The following is a 25,543-nucleotide window of genomic DNA, read 5'->3' as shown; positions in this document are numbered from 1 at the left end:
GACTTTTAAAATGACCTTTGGTTGGCCCAGTAGAGATTGCTGTGTCCAAGTACACCGCCATCTTATAGAAGGCAGGAGAATCAGCTTGAGAAGGAAAATAAATTAGGGGGATCAAATGGCAGAATAGACTTGATGAGCCGAATGGCTTAATTCTGCTCCTATATCCTTTGGCACAAAATTCAAAAGTAAATTCATTATCAAAGGACATATATATCACCATATACAACCCTGAGATTCATTTTCTTGTGGTCATACTTAATAAATCCATAGAGTAATAACCACAACAGAATCAATGAAAGACCACACCAACTTGGGTCTTCAACCAGTGTGCAAAAGACAACTAATTGGGCAAATACAAATAGAAAGATAGAAATAATAATAATAATAATAAATAAATAAGTAAAAACTGCTGAGAACATGAGATGAAGTCCTTGAAAGTGACTCCACAGTTTGTGGGAACATTTCAATGATGGAGCAAAGTTTTTGAAGCTGGTGGTGTGAGTCCTGAGGCTCCTGTACCTTCTTACTGATGGCAGCAGTGAGAAGAGAGCATGTCCTGGGTGGTGCAGGTCCATGATGATAGGTGCTGCTTTCCTGCTACAGCGTTTCACGGATGTAGATATGCTGAATGGTGGGGAGGACTTTGCCTGTGATGGACTGGGCTGTATCCACTACTATGTGTCTCCCTCCCCCCACCAAACCATACCTGCTTTGCTGCAGAATTATCAAAGTTACTTTCTTTTGGCCTTAGTTCTTGGTGTAGCTGTCAGTTCCATAACAGAGTGATTCAAGGTTGAACTTGCATTGGTTAAACACACTTTGAATTGCAAGTTCTCAATCTAATCAATTTCCTTATTCACAGTTTATTGAATGACTTCATTTTTCAGAAGACAGAATAACAAAAAAAATCTGTTTTAAATATTTTTAAAAACATGCTGCAGTTATTTGAGTGCTGATGAGGGGTATCAGCCCAAAACCTTTCCTCCATAATTGCTGCCTGATCTCAAGTCAAGTCAAGTCAAGTCACTTTTTATTGTCATTTCGACCATAACTGCTGGTACAGTACACAGTAAAAACAAGACAACGTTTTTCAGGACCATGGTGTTACATGAAACAGTACAAAAACTACACTGAACTATGTGAAAACACAGAAAAAACACAGAAAAAAAAAGACACTAGACTACAGACCTAATCAGGACTGCATGAAGTGCACAAAACAGTGCAGGCAATACAATAAGTAATAAACAAGACAATAAGCACAGTAGAGGGCAGTAAATTGGTGTCAGTCCAGACTCTGGGTTTCGAGAAGTCTGATAGCTTGGGGGAAGAAACTGTTACATAGTCTGGTCGTGAGAGCCCGAATGCTTCGGTGCCTTTTCCCAGATGGCAGGAGGGAGAAGAGTTGTATGAGGGGTGCATGGGATCCTTCATAATGCTGTTTGCTTTGTGGATGCAGCGTGTAGTGTAAATGTCCGTAAAGGCGGGAAGAGAGACCCCGATGATCTTCTCAGCTGACCTCACTATCCGCTGCAGGGTCTTGCAATCCGAGATGGTGCAATTTCTGAACCAGGCAGTGATGCAGCTGCTCAGGATGCTCTCAATACAACCCCTGTAGAATGTGATGAGGATGGGGGGGGGTGGGAGATGGACTTTCCTCGGCCTTCGTAGAAAGTAAAGACGCTGCTGGGCTTTCTTTGCTATGGAGCTGGTGTTGAGGGACCAGGTGAGATTCTCTGCTAGGTGAACACCAAAAAATTTGATGCTCTTAACGATCTCTACTGAGGAGCCATCGATGTTCAGCAGAGAGTGGTTGCTCTGTGCCCTCCTGAAGTCAACAAACATCTCTTTTGTTCTGTTCACATTCAGAGACAGGTTGTTGGCTCTGCACCAGTCCGTTAGCTACTGCACCTCCTCTCTGTATGCTGACTCATCGTTCCTGCTGATGAGACCCACCATGGTCATGTCATCAGCGAACTTGATGATATGGTTTGAGCTGTGTGTTGCAGCACAGTCATAGGTCAGCAGAGTGAACAGCGATGGACTGAGAACACAGCCCTGGAGAGCCCCCGTGCTCAGTGTGATGGTGTTGGAGATGCTGCTCCAGATCCGGACTGACTGAGGTCTCTCAGTCAGGAAGTCTAGGATCCAGTTGCAGAGGGAGGTGCTCAGACCCAGTAGGCTCAGCTTTCCAATCAGTTTCTGAGGGATGATTGTGTTGAATGCTGAACTGAAGTCTATGAACAGCATTCGAATGTATGTGTCTTTTTTGTCCAGGTGGGATAGGGCCAGGTGGAGGGTAATGGCAATGGCGTCATCTGTTGAGTGGTTGGGACGGTACGCAAACTACAGGGGGTCCAGTGAGGGGGGCAGCAGGGTCTTGATGTGCCTCATGACGAGCCTCTCGAAACATTTCATGATGATGGATGTGAGTGCAACGGGACATTGACACTGTTGGTCGTTAAGACAGGACACTGAAGACTTCTTCTGAGATCTGTTGAGTTCCTCCGGCATTTGTGTGTGTTGCAGCTATTTTAATATTTACTTGCTTTATTGCTGTAGGGCTGGCATCCTGAGGGTCAAAATTATTTGTTGGTTGTTAATGCTATCAGTGGGTCCCAAACAGAATCAGAATCAGGTCTATTATCACCGGCATGTGACGTGAGATTTGTTAACTTAGTAGCAGCAGTTCAATGCAATACATTATATAGAAGAAAAAAATAAAATAACAATAGTAATAATAATAAATAAATAAATCTCATTCCGTATACTTTATACAGTGTACATATATTGAAAAGATTAAAAATTGTGCAAAAACAGAAATACTATATATTTTTAAAAAGTGAGGTAGTGTCCAAGGGTTCAATGTCCATTTAGGAATTGGATGGCAGAGGGGAAGAAGCTGTTCCTGAATCACTGAGTGTGTGCCTTCAGGCTTCTGTATCTCCTACCTGATGGTAACAGTGAGAAAAGGGCATGCCCTGGGTGCTGGAGGTCCTTAATAATGGACGCTGCCTTTCTGAGACACCGCTCCTTGAAGATGTCCTGGGTACTTTGAGGGCTAGTGCCCAAGATGGAGCTGACTAGATTTACAACCCTTTGCAGCTTCTTTCGGTCCTGTGCAGTAGCCACCCCTTTCCCGCCCCCCCCCCATACCAAACAGTAAGGCAGCCTGTCAGAATGCTCTCTCCATGGTACATCTAACTAAATCTCTTCAAACTCCTAATAAAGTATAGCCGCCGTCTTGCCTTCTTTATAACTATATCGATATGTTGGGACCAGGTTAGATCCTCAGAGATCTTGACACCTTGGAACTTGAAGCTGCTCACTCTCTCCACTTCTGATCCCTCTATGAGGATTGGTATGTGTTCCTTCATCTTACCCCTCCTGAAGTCCACAATCAGCTCTTTCGCCTTACTGACGTTGAATGCCAGGTTGTTGCTGCAGCACCATTCCACTAGTTGGCATATCTCACTCCTGTACGGCCTCTCTTCACCACCTGAGATTCTACCAACAATGGTTATATCGTCAGCAAGTTTATAGATGGTATTTGAGCTATGCTTAGCGAAGTAAACATGGGTATATATATAGTAGAGCAGTAGGCTAAGCACACACCCCTGAGGTGCACAAGTGTTGATCGTCAGTGAGGAGGATATGTTTTCACCAATCCGCACAGATTGTGGTCTTCCGGTTAGGAAGTCGAGGATCCAATTGCAGAGGGAGGTACAGAGGCCCAGGTTCTGCAACTTCTCAATCAGGATTGTGAGAATGATGGTATTAAATGCTGAGCTATAGTCGATGAACAGCATCCTGACGTGGGTGTTTGTATTGTCCAGGTGTCTAAGGCTGTGTGGAGAGCCATTGAGAATGCATCTGCCATTGACCTATTGTGGCGACAGGCAAATTGCAATGGGTCCAGGTCCTTGCTGAGGCAGGAGTTCAGTCTGGTCATGACCAACCTCTCAAAGCATTTCATCACTGTGTAGTCTGTGTAGTCCAATTAAAGTAATTGGAACTAAAGCAAAGTTAATGGAACTGTTGAATATGTGTATAACAGGCAGCCAAAGTTTTCACACATGTTAAGAACAACCAAACAACTATTATTTCTCCACTGAACCCATGATCATATGTACAATTTATCTACAGGGGCCATTTTCCCTTGGTCATTTTCTACCTCAAGTGCTTTGCCATGGATTGGAATGGTATAGTCAGTATTATAGTCATACCAGAGCTGACTTAAAGGGATAATCCCCATAATGTATCATTACAAAAATATCGACAGATATAAAATTACTGTTGCATGCATATATAGACTTATTCTCTGCAAATCTCTAAATCTCAGCAAGTGTATTTAACAGTCAGTACTGTAAAGCTTATCCTGTGGATTGACGATTGCCTTCAGAACGGGCATGGAACCACTGTGAACAAGCTATCAAACACATAAACTCTTACCTTGCCAGATCCCGTGGACCCAGCCACAGCCAGCAGTTCTCCCTTCTCTAATTTAAAGCTGATATTTTTCAACACGGGAGTAACATGCAGAGAGAAGTTGCTGAAAAACAGTCCTTCATCGCCATTTCCCATCTTATTCTCAGAATCATTCCGTTTAACTCTTTCAAATAACTCTCCAATTCCCTGTTTATTTACAAAAACATTACATTTGATAATGCTCGTGACCTTTAGTTTTTTTGTACTTAAGTATTGCAGTGCATAACCAAACACCCTAACTTTAATCTAAAGCATTATTTCTCCATTCAAGTCCACTTGACGAATTGTGACTATTTTCCCCAGTTCCCTGACATGCCAGATCAAAAATACCACAGTGTTGCAGTGTGGGCTGGCACAGTGGAACAGTCAGCAGAGCTGCTGCCTCATAATCCCCTGACCCTCAGTTCAAAGCTGACCTCCAGTGTTGTCAGTGTGGAGTTCCCCCTGCAGGTGCTCAGGTTTCCAATGGATATGCCGGCTTCCTCACATAACCCAAAGATGCAAGGTTAGTTGCCTTCAGTGAGTAGGTGATTTATAGAATCTGGTGGAAACTGAGGAGAATATGGAACAACTGCGACAGCTACACTGACACATATGTTTTGGTCTTGTTCTATACCGGAACAGTTCTGGAAGTCAGTTTTTTCTACAATTTCTAAAGCACTTAAAATTAATTTACAACCTAACAAATTAGCTGTGCTTCTTGGAATAATTCCTCAAAATATCTGCAGTATTTCTTTGTCTGACCAACATGTTATTGTGTTTGTTACATTGATAGCTAGGAGGGCCATTCTGTTGAAGTGGAAGGATACGTCGGCTCCCACTCTGTCACGATGGTTCTCTCAAGTGATGTTATGCCTTAGTTTGGAGAAAATTAGAAGTCGAACCTTTGAACCTATGTTTGATTTTGAGAAAAGGTGGGGTTCATTTGCTCGTTACTATCATTTGAGTTAATTGACAGATTTCCTCCACAATCTAACTGTAAATTTTGGTACATTTTTGTTTTCTTGCTGGCGGTTTGAGGTTTATCTTTAGAAGCATTTTGTATGACGCATAGCTCCAGGGTTCAACACCTAACGGGGTTTTTTTCTCACTTTGCTTTAGTAGGGTTTTTTTTTCTTTTCTTTTTTAGTGTCACCAAATTTTTCAATCTTTAAAACGATGTTTTTTTTCCCCTTGAGACATTGTAAGTGTTACTCACTTCCATGTACTCTTGTTAATTTTGGATAATAATAATAATAATAATAATAAAAAGATTTGAAAAGGAACAACTAAAGTTTTATTAGTAGAGGATTTGTAGAAGAATGTTTGATTCAGCCTGTGTATTTGTTGGGGGGAGGGGGGATGTGAGAACACCATTCACTTTAATGTGTTCAATACTTTTAAATCAGAAATACTGAAAATGTTATTCCCTTGTGGGGAATTGGTTGGTGTAAAGGCAGATGTGCTTAACAAAGTTCTAATTGTTATTTTAAATATATTCATGACATAGAAAATAAAGATTCCATGGACAAATGTTCATAATTAACTGGAAAAAACTTTCAGCTTAGAGGATAAAGACTCAGGTCTCTGGTCTGAATTAGAATTGGAACTGACCAGTATTTTATATACGGGTGTAGTCACGTTCTAGTTAGCAATCTTTTTCAATGTTCCATATGCCTGATGTAATATGTTATTTGTATGTAATTATGTACTTTATTTATAAATATACACTGTAAAAAGAATAATGAGCACTTATTTATTGCATTTACAATATAGGATGTGGCAGCGAATAGATTATCACCTTGGATATTCCGAAGAAGATCCTTAACTGTATATCATTTAGAGGATGGTTTGCCTCGGAATTTATACACTTGCAAATCTTCATCGAGAATTGAAAGCTTCTCAACGCTTTGGAAAACTTAATTCTCACCTCATCCCAAGATGCCGTGACATTTTCCACCTCAACTTCCTTTGTCGTCAAGTTGTATTCCACAGTTTTATGTTCATCTTTATGTAGGAAGTCCTGAAAGACAAAATATTATTGAACCCTTGGGTTTTTATATCTGAAGGTTGGACACAGGACAATGACCATATTCCATCTACAAAAGTTTGTAAGAAAATCAGTATTTCACAAACCAACAATGGAGAATATAGAATCATAACTTGAAGGTAGCCCAATTAATTTAGAATTTGCACTTCAATTTAAAAGTAACATTCATTATTGGCATCTAAATTAATTCTACTGAGACATTTAGGAAATTGTATTTACAAACTGTTTCACTCGAAAACAGTACTTAAACTATATTTATATTCTTAGTATAACTATCAGCATGCACGTATCAAAATGAGTTCCATTAATTTTTCACATCATTAAACAGCATTTAGGATCTTCCACAGCATTAACTTTCACAGAAATAATGTCATCAATTTTCAGTTCAGTGGAGATAAAGATAACGACTGGTGATCTAATTTTAAAAGACTGGTTTCATTCAGGACTCAGGTAACCAACTGCAGATTTCCTCGTGTTCGCATACGAGGAACACGTATGTTATTAAGTTGTTTTTGTTTGAGGACATTCTGTTTTAGGAAGGTATATGAATTACTGTATGCTGCTAAGAGATTAAATTCATCAAGATATTCATTTGAATTCTCAGAAAGAAGAGTTGCGTTCATTTCTAAGTCTCTTTTATCACTGATGCAGAGTTGCAGTTTTAAGATCTTTCTTCCAAGAGGTTGCATACATCATATCTGCAATATGGTATAAAAATTACTTTGCTCTATGCACATTACAAACATCAGGACATTGGTCGGTTCGGTGTGTGCTAAGCACTTCTTGGCTTATTTTATGACCTGGATTTAAGATATATCTTACAGTAAGCATAATCTTAAAAGATTTGCAAACCAAAACAATTTGTGCTATAATAGAAAATGTTTTCTCTCCATTTAATTTATTTCAATTAACAGTTTGATATACCTAGTTCAATAGTTAACATACGTCTCTTCTGCGAGAGAATACAGATGGATACATTGACTATCAAACAATCTGCTGGAGGAACTCAGCGAGTTGAGTAGACTCTGCGGGAGAAAGATATTGTCCTGATGCACAGTTTTAAACAGGAATTTTGGAATTCTTCTCTTCCTAACCCCACACCCTACCCCGCAGATGCTGTTCAATCAGATGAGTTCTTCCAGCAAATGGTTTATTGTTCCAGATTCCAGGCCCTGCTGCCCCATTCTGAATATAGTGACTAACTGAATGAATTTAATCTCGTTTGAGAAACACCGTAATCGAAATATTTTCTTATAACAGTCCTTCCCACTAGTCTGGGTGATTATTATAACTATAATTAGTAGAGTAGCTTTGACCAAAGTTACTTGTACCCTGATAAAGCACTTCTTTTGACTCTTCTTGCTTGTACAGAATAAGTTCAAAGAAGGCTCACGAAAAGGATTCCAGGATTGAAAGGCTTGTCATATGAAAAGTGTTTGATGGCTCTGTGTGTCTACTCACTGGAATTCAGAAAAATGAGGGGTGACCTCATTGAAACCCATTGAATGTTGAAAGGCCCCATTAGAGTGGATGTGAGGAGAATGTTTCCTTTGGTGGGTGAGTCTAAGACCAGAGGACACAGCCTCAGATTAGAGCGGTATCCTTTTAGAACAGAGATGAGGAGGCATTTCATTAGCCAGAGTTTAGAGAATCTGTAGATTTGTTACCACAGACAGCTGTAGAGGCCAAGTCATTGGGTGTATTTAAGGCAGAGGGTGATAGATTCTTGATTAGTCAGAGCATGAAGGGATTCGGGGAGAAGACAGGAGATTGGGACTGAGAAGGAAAAGTGGATCAGCTATGATGAAATGGTGGAGCAGACTCAGTGGGCCAAATGGCCTTGCTCTGCTCCTATATCTTATGATCTTATGGTAACAAAATGCTCATGTTATCAAATAAACAATCGATAAATTGCTGGACATTTTAATTTTGTCTCAGTAAGATACACAGCCAAGAAGGAGTGCTGAATATCTATTAGTATGAAGAATATATGATATAAAATGTATGTTTAATTTGAAGAATTAGGACTTTTATGTCCCATCCACTACATTATTCCACTAACGTACCTGTATTTTACGTATAGTTCCCAAAGAATCATACCATATTTGTATTGAAGTTGGAAACTGCCTGGTAACTGTCATTCGAAGGACGATGTTGTACGATATGGTGGTGAATATCCTACGCAGTTTTATGGTATGTGTGAAAGCATAGGGCACCACAGACAGAAACACAACAAAAAAGCCGGAGAAAAAGAAAGCTGAACTGCTGAAGTATCTGCAGTAGGCAACTTTTCTGGTCAGCTTTAGTTCCACCCTGTCAGATTAGAATGAACACAAAGTAAAAGTTACATTACAAGCACTGAATTATATATGTATGTTAACTCATGATAACTTACATTAAACAAAGAAGTATATAACAATTTAAGTTTTACGTCTTGAGGTTGGGGAAATATATTGGGAGTGGCTAACTAACAAAAAAGAAAGTAGAGGTAAATGAACCATTTTCTGATTGGCAATTAGTACGAGATGGGACTGCAGAGATTGGTGCTGGGGCCACAATTATCACTAAATTAGATTTATGACTTCAGTGAAGGGAGCTGGGGTTCTGTTGCTAAATTTGCTGATAATGAGGTACTAAGAGAAGTGGGTTAGCAAGTTGTGAAGGGGACACCAGGAATCTGCAAAAGAACAGGGCTGGGTAAATGATAAGTTTGACAGGAGTATACTGTGGAGAAAATGTGAGGTGGTTCACTCTGGTAGGAAGAATAGAAAAACATTATTATTTACATGATTGAGCATACAAAATCTGTTGTATAAAGAAATTTAGTAGTCTTAGTGCATGAAACACGAAATGTTTCCATGCAGATACAGCAAATATTAGGGAGGGTAGTTGAATATTAGACATTATGGCAGGAAATGTTGATGAACCTTTACAGAGCCATGGCTCCAATGAGTGTAATAGTCATGGGTAAAGTCTAAATAGACATTGGGAATCAGGTCATAGGTGAGCAGGTGCTACCAGAGAGTTCTGATGATAATTGGGATGTAATAAGTTAGACTGGATTTGACCAGTACATACCTAGGCCAGTTTTCAAGATTGATGGGTGTTTGCCAAAGTTATAATTGTAGTGAAGCATCTTGGCTAGAGACATGTCTAGCTCAGGTACACAGTTCTTTAGTAATGCAACTGGCATATTGTCCCATGATCTCTGTTGTATTCAAGGCCCTTGGCTATTCTTTGACATCATATCGGAGTAAACTAAATAGGCAGAAGGCATTTTTTTATGCTCTTAGCAAACTCTGCCTTACATGACACTTCGGAGTGATCACGGTTGTGATTGATTCATCTTTGTCTTCAGTAATTATATGAAGGGTCTCACTATCGGTGAGGGTGGTAAAGGTTTCATTGCATTTGGAGAGGATGAAGGATTCACTTATAGGCTGTTTATTGCTATTCCCTAATTAACTCTCAGAAAGTAGCAGAGAGGAACAACTTCAGTCTGTGTTCTGAGGCTTTTTAGGTAGAGTTGCTAACCAAGGTTCCAAAAGTTTTGTTCAGCTATAATGAAGGGAAGCTATGTATTTTCATATCTGGATGATAAGGGATAGATTGGAAGGTTGTGTGGCAAAAACAAATACTACAGTTTCTAGAAGTCTGAAATCATAAAAAAAGAGAAATGGTAGGAAATACTCAGAAATACAGGAAGGACGTGTAGCAAGGGAGAAAGATGGAGAGAGATATAGAGAGATGGAGAGAGAGATAGAGAGAGAGGAGTGAGGAAGACAGGAGAAAGGGAGAGAGAGATGGAGATGTTGATGGTCATTTCAATTTCTCTGAATGTTGTAGACAGTGGAAAAGTGTTGGAGATAAAAGGGAAACACTAGCCACTTATGAAAGAGTCATTGAGATGAAGCATTAACTCTTCACTGATCCTGCCTGACTTGCTGAATAGTTGCAGCATTTTCTGCAGTCATTTTCTCAAGCGCTTGGGAATTCACCGATATGGTGGTGAATATCCTACGCAGTTTTATGGTATGTGTGAAAGCATAGGGCACCACAGACAGAAACACAACAAAAAAGCCGGAGAAAAAGAAAGCTGAACTGCTGAAGTATCTGCAGTAGGCAACTTTTCTGGTCAGCTTTAGTTCCACCCTGTCAGATTAGAATGAACACAAAGTAAAAGTTACATTACAAGCACTGAATTATATATGTATGTTAACTCATGATAACTTACATTAAACAAAGAAGTATATAACAATTTAAGTTTTACGTCTTGAGGTTGGGGAAATATATTGGGAGTGGCTAACTAACAAAAAAGAAAGTAGAGGTAAATGAACCATTTTCTGATTGGCAATTAGTACGAGATGGGACTGCAGAGATTGGTGCTGGGGCCACAATTATCACTAAATTAGATTTATGACTTCAGTGAAGGGAGCTGGGGTTCTGTTGCTAAATTTGCTGATAATGAGGTACTAAGAGAAGTGGGTTAGCAAGTTGTGAAGGGGACACCAGGAATCTGCAAAAGAACAGGGCTGGGTAAATGATAAGTTTGACAGGAGTATACTGTGGAGAAAATGTGAGGTGGTTCACTCTGGTAGGAAGAATAGAAAAACATTATTATTTACATGATTGAGCATACAAAATCTGTTGTATAAAGAAATTTAGTAGTCTTAGTGCATGAAACACGAAATGTTTCCATGCAGATACAGCAAATATTAGGGAGGGTAGTTGAATATTAGACATTATGGCAGGAAATGTTGATGAACCTTTACAGAGCCATGGCTCCAATGAGTGTAATAGTCATGGGTAAAGTCTAAATAGACATTGGGAATCAGGTCATAGGTGAGCAGGTGCTACCAGAGAGTTCTGATGATAATTGGGATGTAATAAGTTAGACTGGATTTGACCAGTACATACCTAGGCCAGTTTTCAAGATTGATGGGTGTTTGCCAAAGTTATAATTGTAGTGAAGCATCTTGGCTAGAGACATGTCTAGCTCAGGTACACAGTTCTTTAGTAATGCAACTGGCATATTGTCCCATGATCTCTGTTGTATTCAAGGCCCTTGGCTATTCTTTGACATCATATCGGAGTAAACTAAATAGGCAGAAGGCATTTTTTTATGCTCTTAGCAAACTCTGCCTTACATGACACTTCGGAGTGATCACGGTTGTGATTGATTCATCTTTGTCTTCAGTAATTATATGAAGGGTCTCACTATCGGTGAGGGTGGTAAAGGTTTCATTGCATTTGGAGAGGATGAAGGATTCACTTATAGGCTGTTTATTGCTATTCCCTAATTAACTCTCAGAAAGTAGCAGAGAGGAACAACTTCAGTCTGTGTTCTGAGGCTTTTTAGGTAGAGTTGCTAACCAAGGTTCCAAAAGTTTTGTTCAGCTATAATGAAGGGAAGCTATGTATTTTCATATCTGGATGATAAGGGATAGATTGGAAGGTTGTGTGGCAAAAACAAATACTACAGTTTCTAGAAGTCTGAAATCATAAAAAAAGAGAAATGGTAGGAAATACTCAGAAATACAGGAAGGACGTGTAGCAAGGGAGAAAGATGGAGAGAGATATAGAGAGATGGAGAGAGAGATAGAGAGAGAGGAGTGAGGAAGACAGGAGAAAGGGAGAGAGAGATGGAGATGTTGATGGTCATTTCAATTTCTCTGAATGTTGTAGACAGTGGAAAAGTGTTGGAGATAAAAGGGAAACACTAGCCACTTATGAAAGAGTCATTGAGATGAAGCATTAACTCTTCACTGATCCTGCCTGACTTGCTGAATAGTTGCAGCATTTTCTGCAGTCATTTTCTCAAGCGCTTGTTGTCATTTTCTCCCCAGCAATTTGTGAGCTTCAGAGGGGCAGTCAAAGAAGCCTTCAAGATATACTACAGTGCAACTTGCAAGGACATTCTTCTGACCTGAAATGCCTCTTATGGGTGGAAATTTAAGTTGATTATTAAAATGCCAGGCAGAAGCTTCATGCCAAGCTTGAGTGCTGTTGACCTGCACTCACACAACCGGATAATATTTCATCACACATCTAATTTATGGATCATGGGAAATATTTGGAGTCAGGAGCCACAGAATACTGAGGCTTTGTTCTTAGAGCCATAACATTTTCATGGCTGGCTCAGTATGTTTCTGGTCAATGGGAACTCTTAAGATGATAGTGATGGGGAATTCAGTATGGTAATGCCATTGAACATGCTAAATGGGTGTACGGTAATTGTGAATTTTAGAGTTTATATCACAGCAGGAAAGTTGCTTGGTCATACAATCTACTTTAGATACAATGATTCTTTTATTAACATAGATTGAAAATGAATAAAAAGTCATCCCAAAACAAATTAATAATTTATGATTAATTACGGTAGATTTAAATAGCATGAGAAAAACAGTTTGCATGTAATATGTTAATTCATACATTAGTTATTTTCATATAAAATAGTATGAGTGAATCATATTATAACTTACTGTCTTATGTTATTAATAATCGTTTCCATTGCATCTTCCCAGCAATACACTTTCACTGACTGTATATTGTCAATAACTTCAGAGGTAATTGCAAGTCGTTCATTTATTTTTCCTGCACGTTTGTCTCTGTTTATTGATAAAGAGAGAACAAATTAGTTCCTGTTCACCCACATAATTGTATTTACTCTGATTTACTTATTTATGATCTCCATCCTGATAATGATCTCCTGTTCGTATCATTTCTCCGATAAATGAACTCCACAATCTGAAAGGGGAGAAATCTGATTGCTGCAAGCTTCTGTCAGTGCAGCTACATACCTGACCAACAGGTATGCAGGGGCAGCACAGGTGAGATCACCGTTCAGTCTCCCCTCTCATTTAGACAGTAGGCCATTTCTACCTTGTGCCTCTCATTGACAGTTGAACTGTGTTTAGAAGTTCAGAGAGAGAGAGAGAGAGAGAGCCTTATGAGATGTCAAAGTGTTGGGATGGACAGTCGTTTCTGATCTACTCTGGATCATGGTTTCTGGGAGGCTTTGCTATTGCTTACGCGGAGGGTAGTGGATGTTGATGGTTTTGATGGAGCAAGTGGGGGGGGAGAGTTGATACTTTTCTTGCTGTTTGTCCATGGGAGGGGGAGAGGAGGCTTTGGGGTGTTAACATTATCTGTCATTCATTCTTTAGGTTTTTTCCCTGTTTCGTGGACGTCTGTGAAGAGTAAGAATTTCAGGTTGAATACTGTATACATTCTCTGATATTAAATTGTTGTCTGCATCATTCCAAATCTATTCTGATGGCACAGTCTGTCAGTAAACCAATACACATTGGAATGGCCCCAAACATTCCATTTGGCATTTGTTGATATACCACAGGACTCTATTTATTAACATAAAAAAAAGAATAAAACAAAACACAGACTTTCATTATAGATACTCATACTGTTTACCATCAACTTCCTTCTAAATCCAAAATAAACAGTAATTTCATGGATGAACACCCTGTCCAAACTACATTCAAAGATACACTTGTTACATCATACAGCACAGAAATCGACCCATTGAGCCTCAAATCCACACTAAGCATCAAACACCCATTTACATTAAATCCAGTTTTTTTATTCTCCTATCTTCCCATCAACCAAAAGTTTCTACAAAAACATAAAGTGTAAAAAAGAAGTGAGAGCAGATATCAAACTGCTGGAAAATGATGCTGAAGGGGGTAGTAATGGGGGGGGGGGACAAGGAAATGGCAGATGAATGGAATAAGTATTTTGCATCAGTCTTCATGGTGGAAGACACTAACAGTATGACAGTTCCAGGTGTCAGAGGTCATGAAGTGTGTGAAGTTACCTTCACTGGAGAGAAGGTTCGTGGGAAACTGAAAGGTCTGAAGGCAGATACTTAGCTGGACCAGATGGTGAACATTCCAGGGTTCTGAAAGAGGTGGCTGAAGAAATCATGGAAACTTCAGTAATGAACTTTCAAAAATCACTAGATTCTTCAATGGTTCCAGAAGACTGGAATATTGCAAATGTCTCTCCACTCTTCAAGAAAGGCGAGAGGCAGAAGAAAGGAAACTATAGCCCCATTAGTCTGACCTCAGCGGTTGGGAAGACTAGTAGGGTTCCAGACAGGGTCTCTGTTGGGACTGGTTCTTTTTAAGTTTATATCAATGATTTGGATGATAGAACTGGTGGCTTTGTTGCAGATTTTTGCAGACAAAATGAGGATAGGTGGAGGGGCAGATCGTTTTGAGGAAGTGAAGAGGCTATAGAAGAACTTCAACAGATTAGGACAATGGGCAAAGAAATGGCTGATAGAATACCGTGTCAGGAAGTGTATGGTCATGCTCTTTGCAAGAAGAAATGAAAGGTTTGATTATTTTCTAAATGGAGAAAAAATGCAAAAAACTGAGGTGCAAAGGGACTTGGGAGTCCTTGTGCAGGATTCCTAAAAGTTCATTTGCAGGTTGAGTCTGTGGTAAGGAAGGCAAATGCAATGTTAGCATTCATTTCAAGAGAACTAGAGTATAAAAGGAAGGACGTAAGTTGAGACTTTATAAAGACTGGTGTGGCCTCACTCAGAGTATTGTGAGCAGTTTTAGGCCCTTTTTCTTAGAAACGGTTTGTTGGAACTGAAGAGGGTTCAAAGGACGTTCACAAGAATGATTCCAGGATTGAATAGCTTGTCATTTGAGGAGTGTTTGACGGCTCTGGGCCTCTATTTGTTAGAATTCAGAAGAAAGAGGGGTGACCTCTTTGAAACTTACTCAATGGTGAAATGCCTTGATAGAGTGGATGTGGAGAGGATGTTTTGTCTGGTGGGAGAGTCTAAGACCAGAGGACACAGCCTCAGAATAGAGGGCCATCCATTTAAAACTGAAATCAGGAAGAATTTCTTTAGCCAGAGAGAGGTGAATGTGTGGAATTCTTTGTCACAGGCAGCTGTCAAGACCAAGTCTTTCTTTATATTTAAGTCAGAGGTTGATAGATTCTTGATGGGTCAGGGCATGTGACATGGAAAGAAGGCAGGAGACTGAAGCCGAGAGGAAAATTTCATCAGCAATGATGAAATAGCGGAGTAGACTCAATGGACCAAATGGCCTAATCCTGTTCCTATATCTTATGGTCTAACTTCTCCCAGACTTTACCGGTCACTAGGGAAAATTGACACAGGCTAATTAACCTACCTGCCTACAGGTCTTTGAGATGTGGGAGGAAAATGCAGCACCCAGAGGAAATTCATGTTGTCACAGGAAGAGCTTGAGAACATCACACAGAAAGCACATTGGTTCAGAATTAAGCTTGAGTCTCTGGAGGCTACTATCTGAATCACTGGACTGCCCCAGACTGATTATCAAATAAATGAATCATTAGCAAAAGTACATTATGATAAGCTAATGATTGTTTTAATTGTATTGTTAGGTTCATTTTAACTTCTGAATCATACAGTCAACGTTCAGTGTCTTTTTGTGTTCGTCCACTGTTAGTTGTGCAATGTGCATTCATCTGATATGTAACTACTTTCTATGAAACAGTGGCTCAAGTCTTGCAAGTATTATTAATCATATGGTCTTAAATGGTCCTTTACTAACTATCAACAATGTGGTAATGATGGGCATATGATACCCTAATAAGGCAAATAATCTGGGAGTTCTTAACAGCAATTTTACTTCAACTGATACATTTATTAGGTATGAGAAATAATTCATAATGCTATTCACAACTACTTGCCCTTGAAGCTCCAAATGATAAAACTTATCAACAAGTGACATAAATTGCAATATAACAATTTATCCTACTGGTTTACAACGTACTTTGTAGTCTTATGTGAAACGTTCCTTTGTTTCCTACTTTGTATTTAAAACTTTGAACTTTTGACATGTTAGCACTGCCACTAGGTAGAAATTCTGTCATATGAATTTATTACAATAGTGTTGAGCATGGACTAAGTGTATTTACTGAATCATTGCCAAAATTTGTTTTCAAAATGAAATAATGGCAAGTCTAATGCCATGACTTTATTTAAATAAGGCCGGTAAATTATTCAGAGATTTCTGGTCAGGAAGATATACCTCATAAGCTGCAAAACACTCGGGAAACACTCAGTGATGTGCATCACTCAGCTGCAAGCTTTGTAAGAATGACAAGCTGAGTGTTGTTTTTGTGAACATTAATTCTCAATGAGACTTCTCACAGAAACTTTAGGCTGACGCATATTTTAACGATCAGATTAATGTTTTTGCATTACACTCAGCTCTCTGATCCACAGAAGAATAACTGAAACTCTGCAACCTCATTCCTGTAGCAGCAAGTTATTTTCACAGGAAGCTAAATTTAATGATTAAATCAGTATGATTTTTAAAATTTTAATTTTGTTTTTACTATCTATCTCTATATTTGGCTCTTAATTCTATTTTGCTTTCTTTATATTCCTGTTACTTCCATGTCACCCAGTTCACGTCTATTTAATCATCATCATCATTATGTGCTGTGTTATATGACATGGGCAATCATGGTCTTTTCATGACTATGAACGTTCTTGGCAAATTTTTCTACAGAAGTGGTGTGCCATTGCCTTCTTCTGGGCAGTGTCTTTACACGATAGGTGACTACAGCCATTATTGATACTCTTCAGAGATTGCACGATTGTATAACCAGGACTTGTGATATGCACCAGCTGCTCATATGACTATCCACCCCCTGCTCCCATGGCTTCATGTGACCCTGATCCGTGTTTTGAGGTGGGGGGGGGGGTGCTGCTAAGCAGGTGCTACATCTTTTCCAAGGGTGACCTGCAGGTCATCAGAGGGATGGATCTCCTCTGGTAGAGATGTATCTCCAACCTGCCACCCAGTGCATTTAATAGACATGCAAACAAGCAGAAAGGAATTATTTGAACACTTAATGTAACAACAGCTATTAAGATATTACTCACTTATGATTTACGACAAGCTGATTTCATTAAATTTATCACCTGTATTGCATCATCTTCTTCCCCAGCCAGGCTTGGAAAAGAGCAAGTATTATTAAGAAACCCAATCCACAAAACGCAAATTCGGTCAGTTCATTCCAGAGTAATCCCATTAAAAGAACTACTTGCACTGGTGCAATCCAAACATAGTGGGCAACTGCTACACCCTGAAAAGAAAGCAATGGACCTTGTATTACCAGGCAGTTTGTAACATTAAGCACACAACCTCACATAGATGCTTTACTTAAATGCAAGGACAGACAATGGGTTTAATGGTACAAATGGGTAAACTGTCATTTTATACTATTGTATTTGAATGATGTATAATGTATCCAAAATAAACTCCAAACTTAGTGCCACAGTTGCTGAATTCAGTTTAGTTTAGAGAAAACTTCAGATCCTTTATCAAGGGAGCTGTATTCAGGGTGTTCATCAAGAAACCCTACCCATTCTGCCTTCAGACGGCTGCCTCAACCATCAATGAATGCTAATGTAAATTCCAATACAGAGGATCTGGGTTATTAAAATACAGCAGGGAGCAGACAGATGCAAAATCTAGGGATGAAGGTGCTGGGTCTGGAGGGGATTGGGAGTACGTTTCTCTACATCTGCCAATACATAGTTTCTCTAGCCGGAAACACTAGCAGCCCACCTGCATTTAGTTAATGATGCAATGCATGCAATTTGGAGTGGTGTCAATGATCGGCTTCCTAAGTAGAAATGGAATTGAGTTCCATCGCACCTTTGCTGGTAATTTACCCAAAGTGTCCAAGCAACATTTATCATAAAATACGGACACCAACAAAAGAAAGGAAAGCAAAACTTGCAAATTAACAAAGTGGGAATAAGGAGAGAGATGGTCTACCTGTGTAATTTAAACCCTTGTATGAAGAATGCAGATTTCAACATTTGATGCTTGCAAATTTTCGCTGAAGTACATGGCAAAGTACTTCTTAAAGATCTATTTGAGGAAATGGACATCGGGCTAGATAAGATATTGAGGTGGCTAATGAATGTTTTGACTAAAGAGTTAAGTTTTAACCAGATCATGGAACGAAAAGGTCTAGATGGTGAAGGTAATTTTAGTCAGAGATTACAAACCAGTAATGTTTTGGGTCAAATCTTTCTCAATTAATTTAAAACCACTATTATGTAGCTTATTATTTGAATTGCTGATTTAAGATGATACTTTACATGTAACCTGAGTTCATCTGAACAATGAACTTGTCTGTGATACTTTACTGAAAATTAATGTAATGTGCTAGACTTTCAGCAATACATTTTGGTTCTGATACCTTCTGGAACATTTGCAGGCTGAAAATTAGTTAGCATGAGGGAGCTTGGTAAAAGATTGGGCAAAAGTTGGGACTACTACTAAATTGCGAGTTTGCCTTCTGAGTTAAAGATGGTACACAATACAAGGGAGGAGATAATATACTTCCTCTAAAATATTCAAAAGTGGGTTCCTTTATATTTGCTCCTGGCATGGAATGTTTCATTCCAGAACCATGAAATGAGTTTTGAATGTATTTTCTGATAAAGTAAACTTAATAATAAATAATTAGCATTCTGATCTTAGCAATGGATTGTGAGCTGCTTCCATATTCCAATGAGATCACTGTGGCCACTGTGAAACCTAGTTATATAAACTTGAATTACTTCTAAGAGTGATTAATGGATATTTTGTCTGTTTTTTGATAGATTAGGCTTTAAATGGATGTGTAATAAGGATAAGACTTTGCCCCTTCTCTCTTGAAATTTTCTCAGTACTGTTGAACTGTATTTTCAAAAATGGAAGATTGAGTATCCCTGTAGAAAAGTTTGGGTGGGAAACTCTATAACCTGCTGTGATGCAAGAAAATTGCACTCATCGGGAAGCTGCTAAATGGCAAAGATCTCATAGATTACCTTTCAAAACCTCATTGGGGCATTTGCTCTCACTTAGTGTTTAATTAAAATTGTTATACCAGGACAGGGAGTTGCACAAGATTCACAACTAGAATTATTGTCATGAAATTTGCTTCAGTATTCACTACAGAAAAAGATCTTGGCGATTGTAGGGATGACTTACAGCGGATTGAAAAGCTTGAGCAGATAGACACTAAGAAAAAGGATGTGCTGAAGCTTTTGGGAAGCATCAAGTTGGATAGGTGTCCGGGACCAGATGAGATGTACCCCAGGCTACTGTGGGAGATGAGGGAGGAGATTGCTGAGCCTCTGGCAATGATCTTTGCATCATCAGTGGGGGCTGGGAGAGGTTTCAGAGGATTGGAGGGTTGCAGATGTTGTTCCCTTATTCAAGGAAGGGAGTAGATATAGACCAGGAAATTCTAGACCAGTGAGTCTTACTTCAGTGATTGGTAAGTTGATGGAAAAGATCCTGAGAGAGAGGATTTATGAACATTTGGAGAGGCAAAATATGATTATGAATAGTCAGCATTGCTCTCTCAAAGGTAGGTCATGCCTTACGAGTATGATTGAATATTCTGAGGATGTGACTAAACATATTGATGAAGGTAGAGCTGTAGATGTAGTGTATATGGATTTCAGCAAGGCATTTGATAAGGTACCCCATGCAAGGCTTATGAGAAAATAAGGTGGCATGGGATCCAAGGGGACCTTGCTTTGTGGATCCAGAAATGGCTTGCCCACAGAAGGCAAAGTGTGGTTGTAGATGGGTCATATTCTGCATGGAGGTTGGTGCCCAGTGGTGTGCCTCAGGGATCTGTTCTGGGACCCCTTTGCTTTGTGATATTTATAAATGACCTAGATGAGGAAGTGGAGGGATGGGTTAGTAAATTTACTGATGACACAAAGGTTGGGGGTGTTGTGGATAATGTGGAGGGCTGTCAAAGGTTACAGTGGGACAGTGGTAGGATGCAAAACTGGGCTGATAAGTGGCAGATGGAGATCATCCCCGATAAGTGTGAGGTGGTTCATTTTGGTAGGTCAAATATGATGTCAGAATATAGTATTAATGGTAAGACTCTTGGCAGTGTGGAGGATCAGAGGGATCTTGGGGTTTGAGTCCACAGGACACTCAAAGCTGCTGCACAGGTTGACTCTGTGGTTAAGAAGGCATACAGTGCATTGGCCTTCATCAATCATGGGACTGAGTTTAAGAGATGAGAGGTAATGTTACATCTATATAGGACCCTGGTCAGACCCCACTTGGAGTACTGTGCTCAGTTCTGGTCGCCTCACTACAGGAAGGACGTGGAAACCATGGAAAGGGTGCAGAGGAGATTTACAATGATGTTGCCTGGATTGGGGAGCATGCCTTATGAGAATAGGTAGAGTGAACTCGGCCTTTTCTCCTTGAAGTGGCGAGGATGAGAGATGAACCGATAGAGGTGCATAAGATGATGAGAGGCATTGATTGTGTAGATAGTCAGAGGCTTTTTCTCAGGGCTGAAATGGATAACACAAGAGGGCACAGTTTTAAGGTGCTTGGAAGTAGGTACAGAAGAGATATCAGGGGTAAGTTTTTTTACGCAGAGAGTGGTGAGTGCATAGAATGGGTTGCTGGCAACGGTGGTGGAGACAGATACAACAGGGTCTTTTAAGAGACTCCTGGATAGGTACGTGGATCTTAGAAAAATAGAGGGCTATGGGCAACCCTAGGTAATTTCTAAAGTAAGTACATGTTTGGCACAGCATTGTGGGCTGAAGGGCCTGTATTGTGCTGTAGGTTTTCTATGTTTCTAAATTCAGATGCACAATACCACTGCATGGACAATATGTATTGACATTCCCCACTTCAGCTTGATTTCTTTGCCAACTACAAAAGACAGTTTTATCTTGTTTTGACACTATATATTAAAACTGGAATAGTATTTTCATTTAAAATAGACTGATGAAAGACAAAAAATTTCCCTACACAATGAACTGTGCACAATTTTTTCTACCTCATCAAATTTGTTGAGGTTATTGGATAGAAGGCTAACAAGTTGTCCAGTATCAATTTTATCAAGTACTCTGCTTGACATTTTTAAGATCTGTGAAGAAAAAGAAACAACATTTCAGCAAAGTAGAAATTATGTCATAGTCAGTCTCATTATCACATAGATTTAGTTTAAAATGCATTTTGAATCTTGACATTAAAAGCCATTTAGGAGGAGCTCTGTTCAGTAACATTAATCTATTGGTTGGACTGTTAGCTCTTAGCTTAATTTTCAAAGATAGAAACCTTTTAAATGCTTGGATGTCTTTTTTTTTCAGGAAACTGCATGATCTTTTACTTCCAATGCAAGTGTTGTCAAATTACTTGTGTACTGTACACCCAAAATTTTACTTCCTGAAAGAAATAAATAGCCTAATTTCCACTTGAAAAACAATCAATGCTATCAGTTTACCTGCCCCTCCCAGGGCTTGTTCTTCTCCAATTAGTAAATCACGCTTTCAAATTATGCTCTGTCTAGTAATTCTGCATTTGGCACTGTGCAAGGTAAAGCTGTTTATCAAGGTCCACGTCATTCAGTTGTTTTAGATTACGAAACACTTCAATCACATCATCTCTTATGATATCTCTTTGTTAGTCACTGGAGAAGTTCAAAGTCTCAAAGTATACTGTATATATGCACAGGTATAATAAAAAAAAGCTTAATTGTGGTAGCATCATAGGGACATAGCTCTACAGACCCGACACTGGAGTGGAAAGATGGCATGGCCTGTGTGGTGTGAATCAGTGATGACAGATGTTGCCTTCTTGAAGCAACGCCTCCTGTAGATACTTCCAGCTGTGGGGTGGGATGTACCTGTGATGTATTGGCTAAAGTCCACTATTTCCTGGAGCTTCTTATCTACCTATGAATTCAAATTGTTGTTTCAGGTCATGATGCAGCCAGTCAGGGTACCTTCACCACTACATCTATAGAAAATTGTTAGAGTAAATGGTGATAAGCTGAATCTCCTTAAACTCCTAAGAAAATAAACACTGTCATAAGACTAGAAGACATAGGAGCAGAATTAGGCTATTCAGCCCCTCAAGTCTTCTCTGCCATTCGATCATGGATGATTTATTATCTCTCTCAACATCATTCTCCTGGCTTCTCCCCATAACCTTAGACACCCTTACTAATCAAGAACCTATCACCCTCCGCTTTAAATATACTCAATGACTTGGCCTCCATGGCCATCTGTGGCAATGAATTACACAGATTCACCAACCTCTGGCTAAAGAAAACCCTCCTCATCCCTTCTATTTTGAAGTTGTGTCCTCTGGTCCTAGACTCCCCACTATAGGAAACATCCCCTCTATGCCACTCTACCCTGGCCTTTCAATATATCGGTAGGTTTCAATGTGATTTCCCCCCTCATTCTTCTAAACTCCAGTGAATACATCAAAAGCTCCTCATGCATTAACCCTTTACTACTCAGAATCATTTTCATGAACCCTCTCCTCTGGACCCTCTCCAATGCCAACACATATTTTCTTCAATAAGGAGCCCAAAACTTCTCATGATACTCCAAGTATGGTCTGACCATTGCCTTGGAAAGTCTTAACATTGCATCCTTGTTCTTATATTCTGGTCCTCTTGAAATGAATATTTGCTTTCTATTTGCCTTCCTTAACACCGACTCAACCTGCAACTTAACCTTTAGGGAATCCTGTGTGAGGACTCCCAAGTCCATTTGCACCTCTGATTGCTTAATTTTCTCCCTTTTTATAAAATATTTTTCACTTTTATTCCTTCTACCAAAGTGTATGACCATACACTTCCCTACACTATATTCCATCTGCCATTTATTTCTCCATTCACCTAATCTAAGTCCTTTTGCACACCCCCTGCCTGCTCAATACTACCTGCCCCTCTATCTACTTTAGTATCATCTGTAATCTTGGCCACAAAGCCACCAATTTTGTTATCCACATCATTGACATACAATGTGAAAAGAAGTAGCCCCAACAATGACCCCTGCAGAATATCATTAGTCTCTAGAAGCCAACCAGAATAGTTCCCCTTTAGTCCTATTTTTTGTCTCCTGACAGTCAGCCACTTTTCTATCCTTGCTAGCATATCTTGTGTAATATCATGGGCTCTTATCTTGTTAAGGAGCCTCATGTCCTTGTCAAAGGCCTTCTGGAAATCTAAGTAAACACCATCCTCTGTTTGCTTATCCTACCTGTTATTTCCTCAAAGAATTCCAAAAGATTTGTCAGCTAAGCTGTCCCCATAAGGAAACCACGCTGACTTTAGCCTGTATTTATCATATGCCTCCAAGTACCTCAAAAGCTCATCATTAATAAAGTACTTCAACATCTTCCTTCTCTTCTTATAGTGTAGAGTAATATCTGTGATTTTCCTGTCTTCTAGAACCATTCCAGAATCTAGTGATTCCTGAAAGATCACTACCAATACCTTCACAATTTCTTCAATTGTGGAGGCATTAGTAGTAAACTTTCAGAATCCTGGGATATAGTTCATCTGGTTCAGGTAACTTATCTTCCTTCAGATCTTTCATCTTCCCTAGCATTTTTTCCTAAGTAATAGCAAATATTATCATTATCAACTAGTAGCACTTACGTTCACTGTGATAAAGTGCTTTGAGAAGTTAGTGATGAAACATATCAACTCCTGCCTGAGACGCAACTTGGATCTGCTCCAATTTGCCTACCATCACAACAAGTCAACATCAGATGCCGTTTCAATGGCTCTTCACTCAACCTTGCAACAACTGGACAGCAAAGATTCATACATCAGGATGCTCTTTATCAACTACAGTTCAGCATTCAATACCAACATACCCTTAAAACTAATTAATAAGCTTCAAGACCTAGGCCTAGATACCTACTTATGTAACTGGATCCTCGATTTCCTCACTTGCTGACCCCAGATAGTTCAGGTTGGCAACAACATCTCCTCCACAATCTCCATCAGCACAGGTGCTCCACAAGGATGCGTGCTTAGCCCCTTGCTCTATACAAATGACCGTGAGGCTAAGCACGGCTCAAATGCCATATTTACATTTGTGGACAACACCACTGTCATTAGCTGAATCGAGTGTGGTGATGAATCGGCACATTGGAAGGAGATTGAAGATCTGGCTGAGTGGCGCCACAACAGCAGCTTCTCACTTAATGTGAGCAAGACGAAGGAGCTGATTAGTAATGTAAGGAAGAGGAAACCAGAGATCCATGAGCCAGTCCTCTTCGGGGATTCAGAGCTGGAGAAGGTCAGCAACTTTAAATTTCTCAGTGTTATCATTTCAGAGGATCTGTCCTGGGCCCAGCACATAACCGTCTTTATGAAGAAAGCACAGCAGTGATTCTACTTTATTTGAAGTTTGTGAAAATTGGCATGTTATCCTAAACTTTGACAATCTTCTACAGATGTGTGGTACAGAGTATATTGACTGGCTGCATCACAGCCTGGTATGGAAGCACCATTGCCCTTGAATGGAAATGTCTACAAAAAGTAATGGATACAGCCCAGTCCATCAGAGGGAAAGCCTCCCCAACATTGAGCACATCTACATGGAATGCTGTCACAGGAAAGCTTCTTGCTGTTGTCATCAAGACAAAGGTACAAAAAACCTCAGGACTCGTATCACCAGGTTCCAGAACAGTTATTACCCTTCAACCCTCAGGCTCTTGACCCAGGGGAGATAGCTTCACTCAATTTCACTTGCCCCATCACGGAACAGTTCCCACAACCTACTGTAAGGACCATCTTTCCACAACTCCTCATTTCATGTTCTCGATATTTATTTCTTATTTGTTTATTTATCTTTTTTCTTTCTTTTTGTATTTGCACAGTTTGTTTGTCCATCCTGTTGGGTGTGGTCTTTCATTGATTCTATTGTGTTTCTTGTATTTATTGTGTACACCTGCAAGAAAATGAATCTCAGATTCAAATGGTGACATATATAAGTACTTTGATAGTAAATTGACTTTGAACTTCCGCACCCTGACATTTTTGAATTTCTGGCGTACCCCTGGTGTTATCCACAGTGTGGACAGATGAAAAATATTTATTGAGTTTTTCTGCCATTTTTGTCCACTTTTTACTACCTCTCCAGTGTCATTTTCCAGCAATCCGATATTCACTCTTGCCTCTCTTTTACTCTTCATA

At 39.6% G+C, this 25,543-nt stretch overlaps 1 protein-coding gene across 1 annotated transcript in view; it reads right to left on the bottom strand.

Moving 5' to 3' along the window:
- cftr (CF transmembrane conductance regulator) overlaps positions 1 to 25,543 on the bottom strand; it is a 150,171-nt gene that overhangs the window by 70,924 nt on the left and 53,704 nt on the right. Inside the window, exons 5-10 of the mRNA XM_073059522.1 lie at positions 21,377 to 21,466; positions 17,472 to 17,635; positions 12,997 to 13,122; positions 8,581 to 8,827; positions 6,395 to 6,487; positions 4,450 to 4,632 (exon numbers count right to left, since the gene is read on the bottom strand). Coding sequence (XP_072915623.1) covers positions 4,450 to 4,632; positions 6,395 to 6,487; positions 8,581 to 8,827; positions 12,997 to 13,122; positions 17,472 to 17,635; positions 21,377 to 21,466 — 903 coding nt within the window. The remainder of the gene's footprint in view (positions 1 to 4,449; positions 4,633 to 6,394; positions 6,488 to 8,580; positions 8,828 to 12,996; positions 13,123 to 17,471; positions 17,636 to 21,376; positions 21,467 to 25,543) is intronic.

This window comes from Hemitrygon akajei, chromosome 10 (assembly GCF_048418815.1).
Source record: "Hemitrygon akajei chromosome 10, sHemAka1.3, whole genome shotgun sequence".
Classification (NCBI taxonomy): Eukaryota; Metazoa; Chordata; class Chondrichthyes; order Myliobatiformes; family Dasyatidae; genus Hemitrygon; species Hemitrygon akajei.
This window is presented reverse-complemented; position numbering and strand designations above follow the sequence as displayed.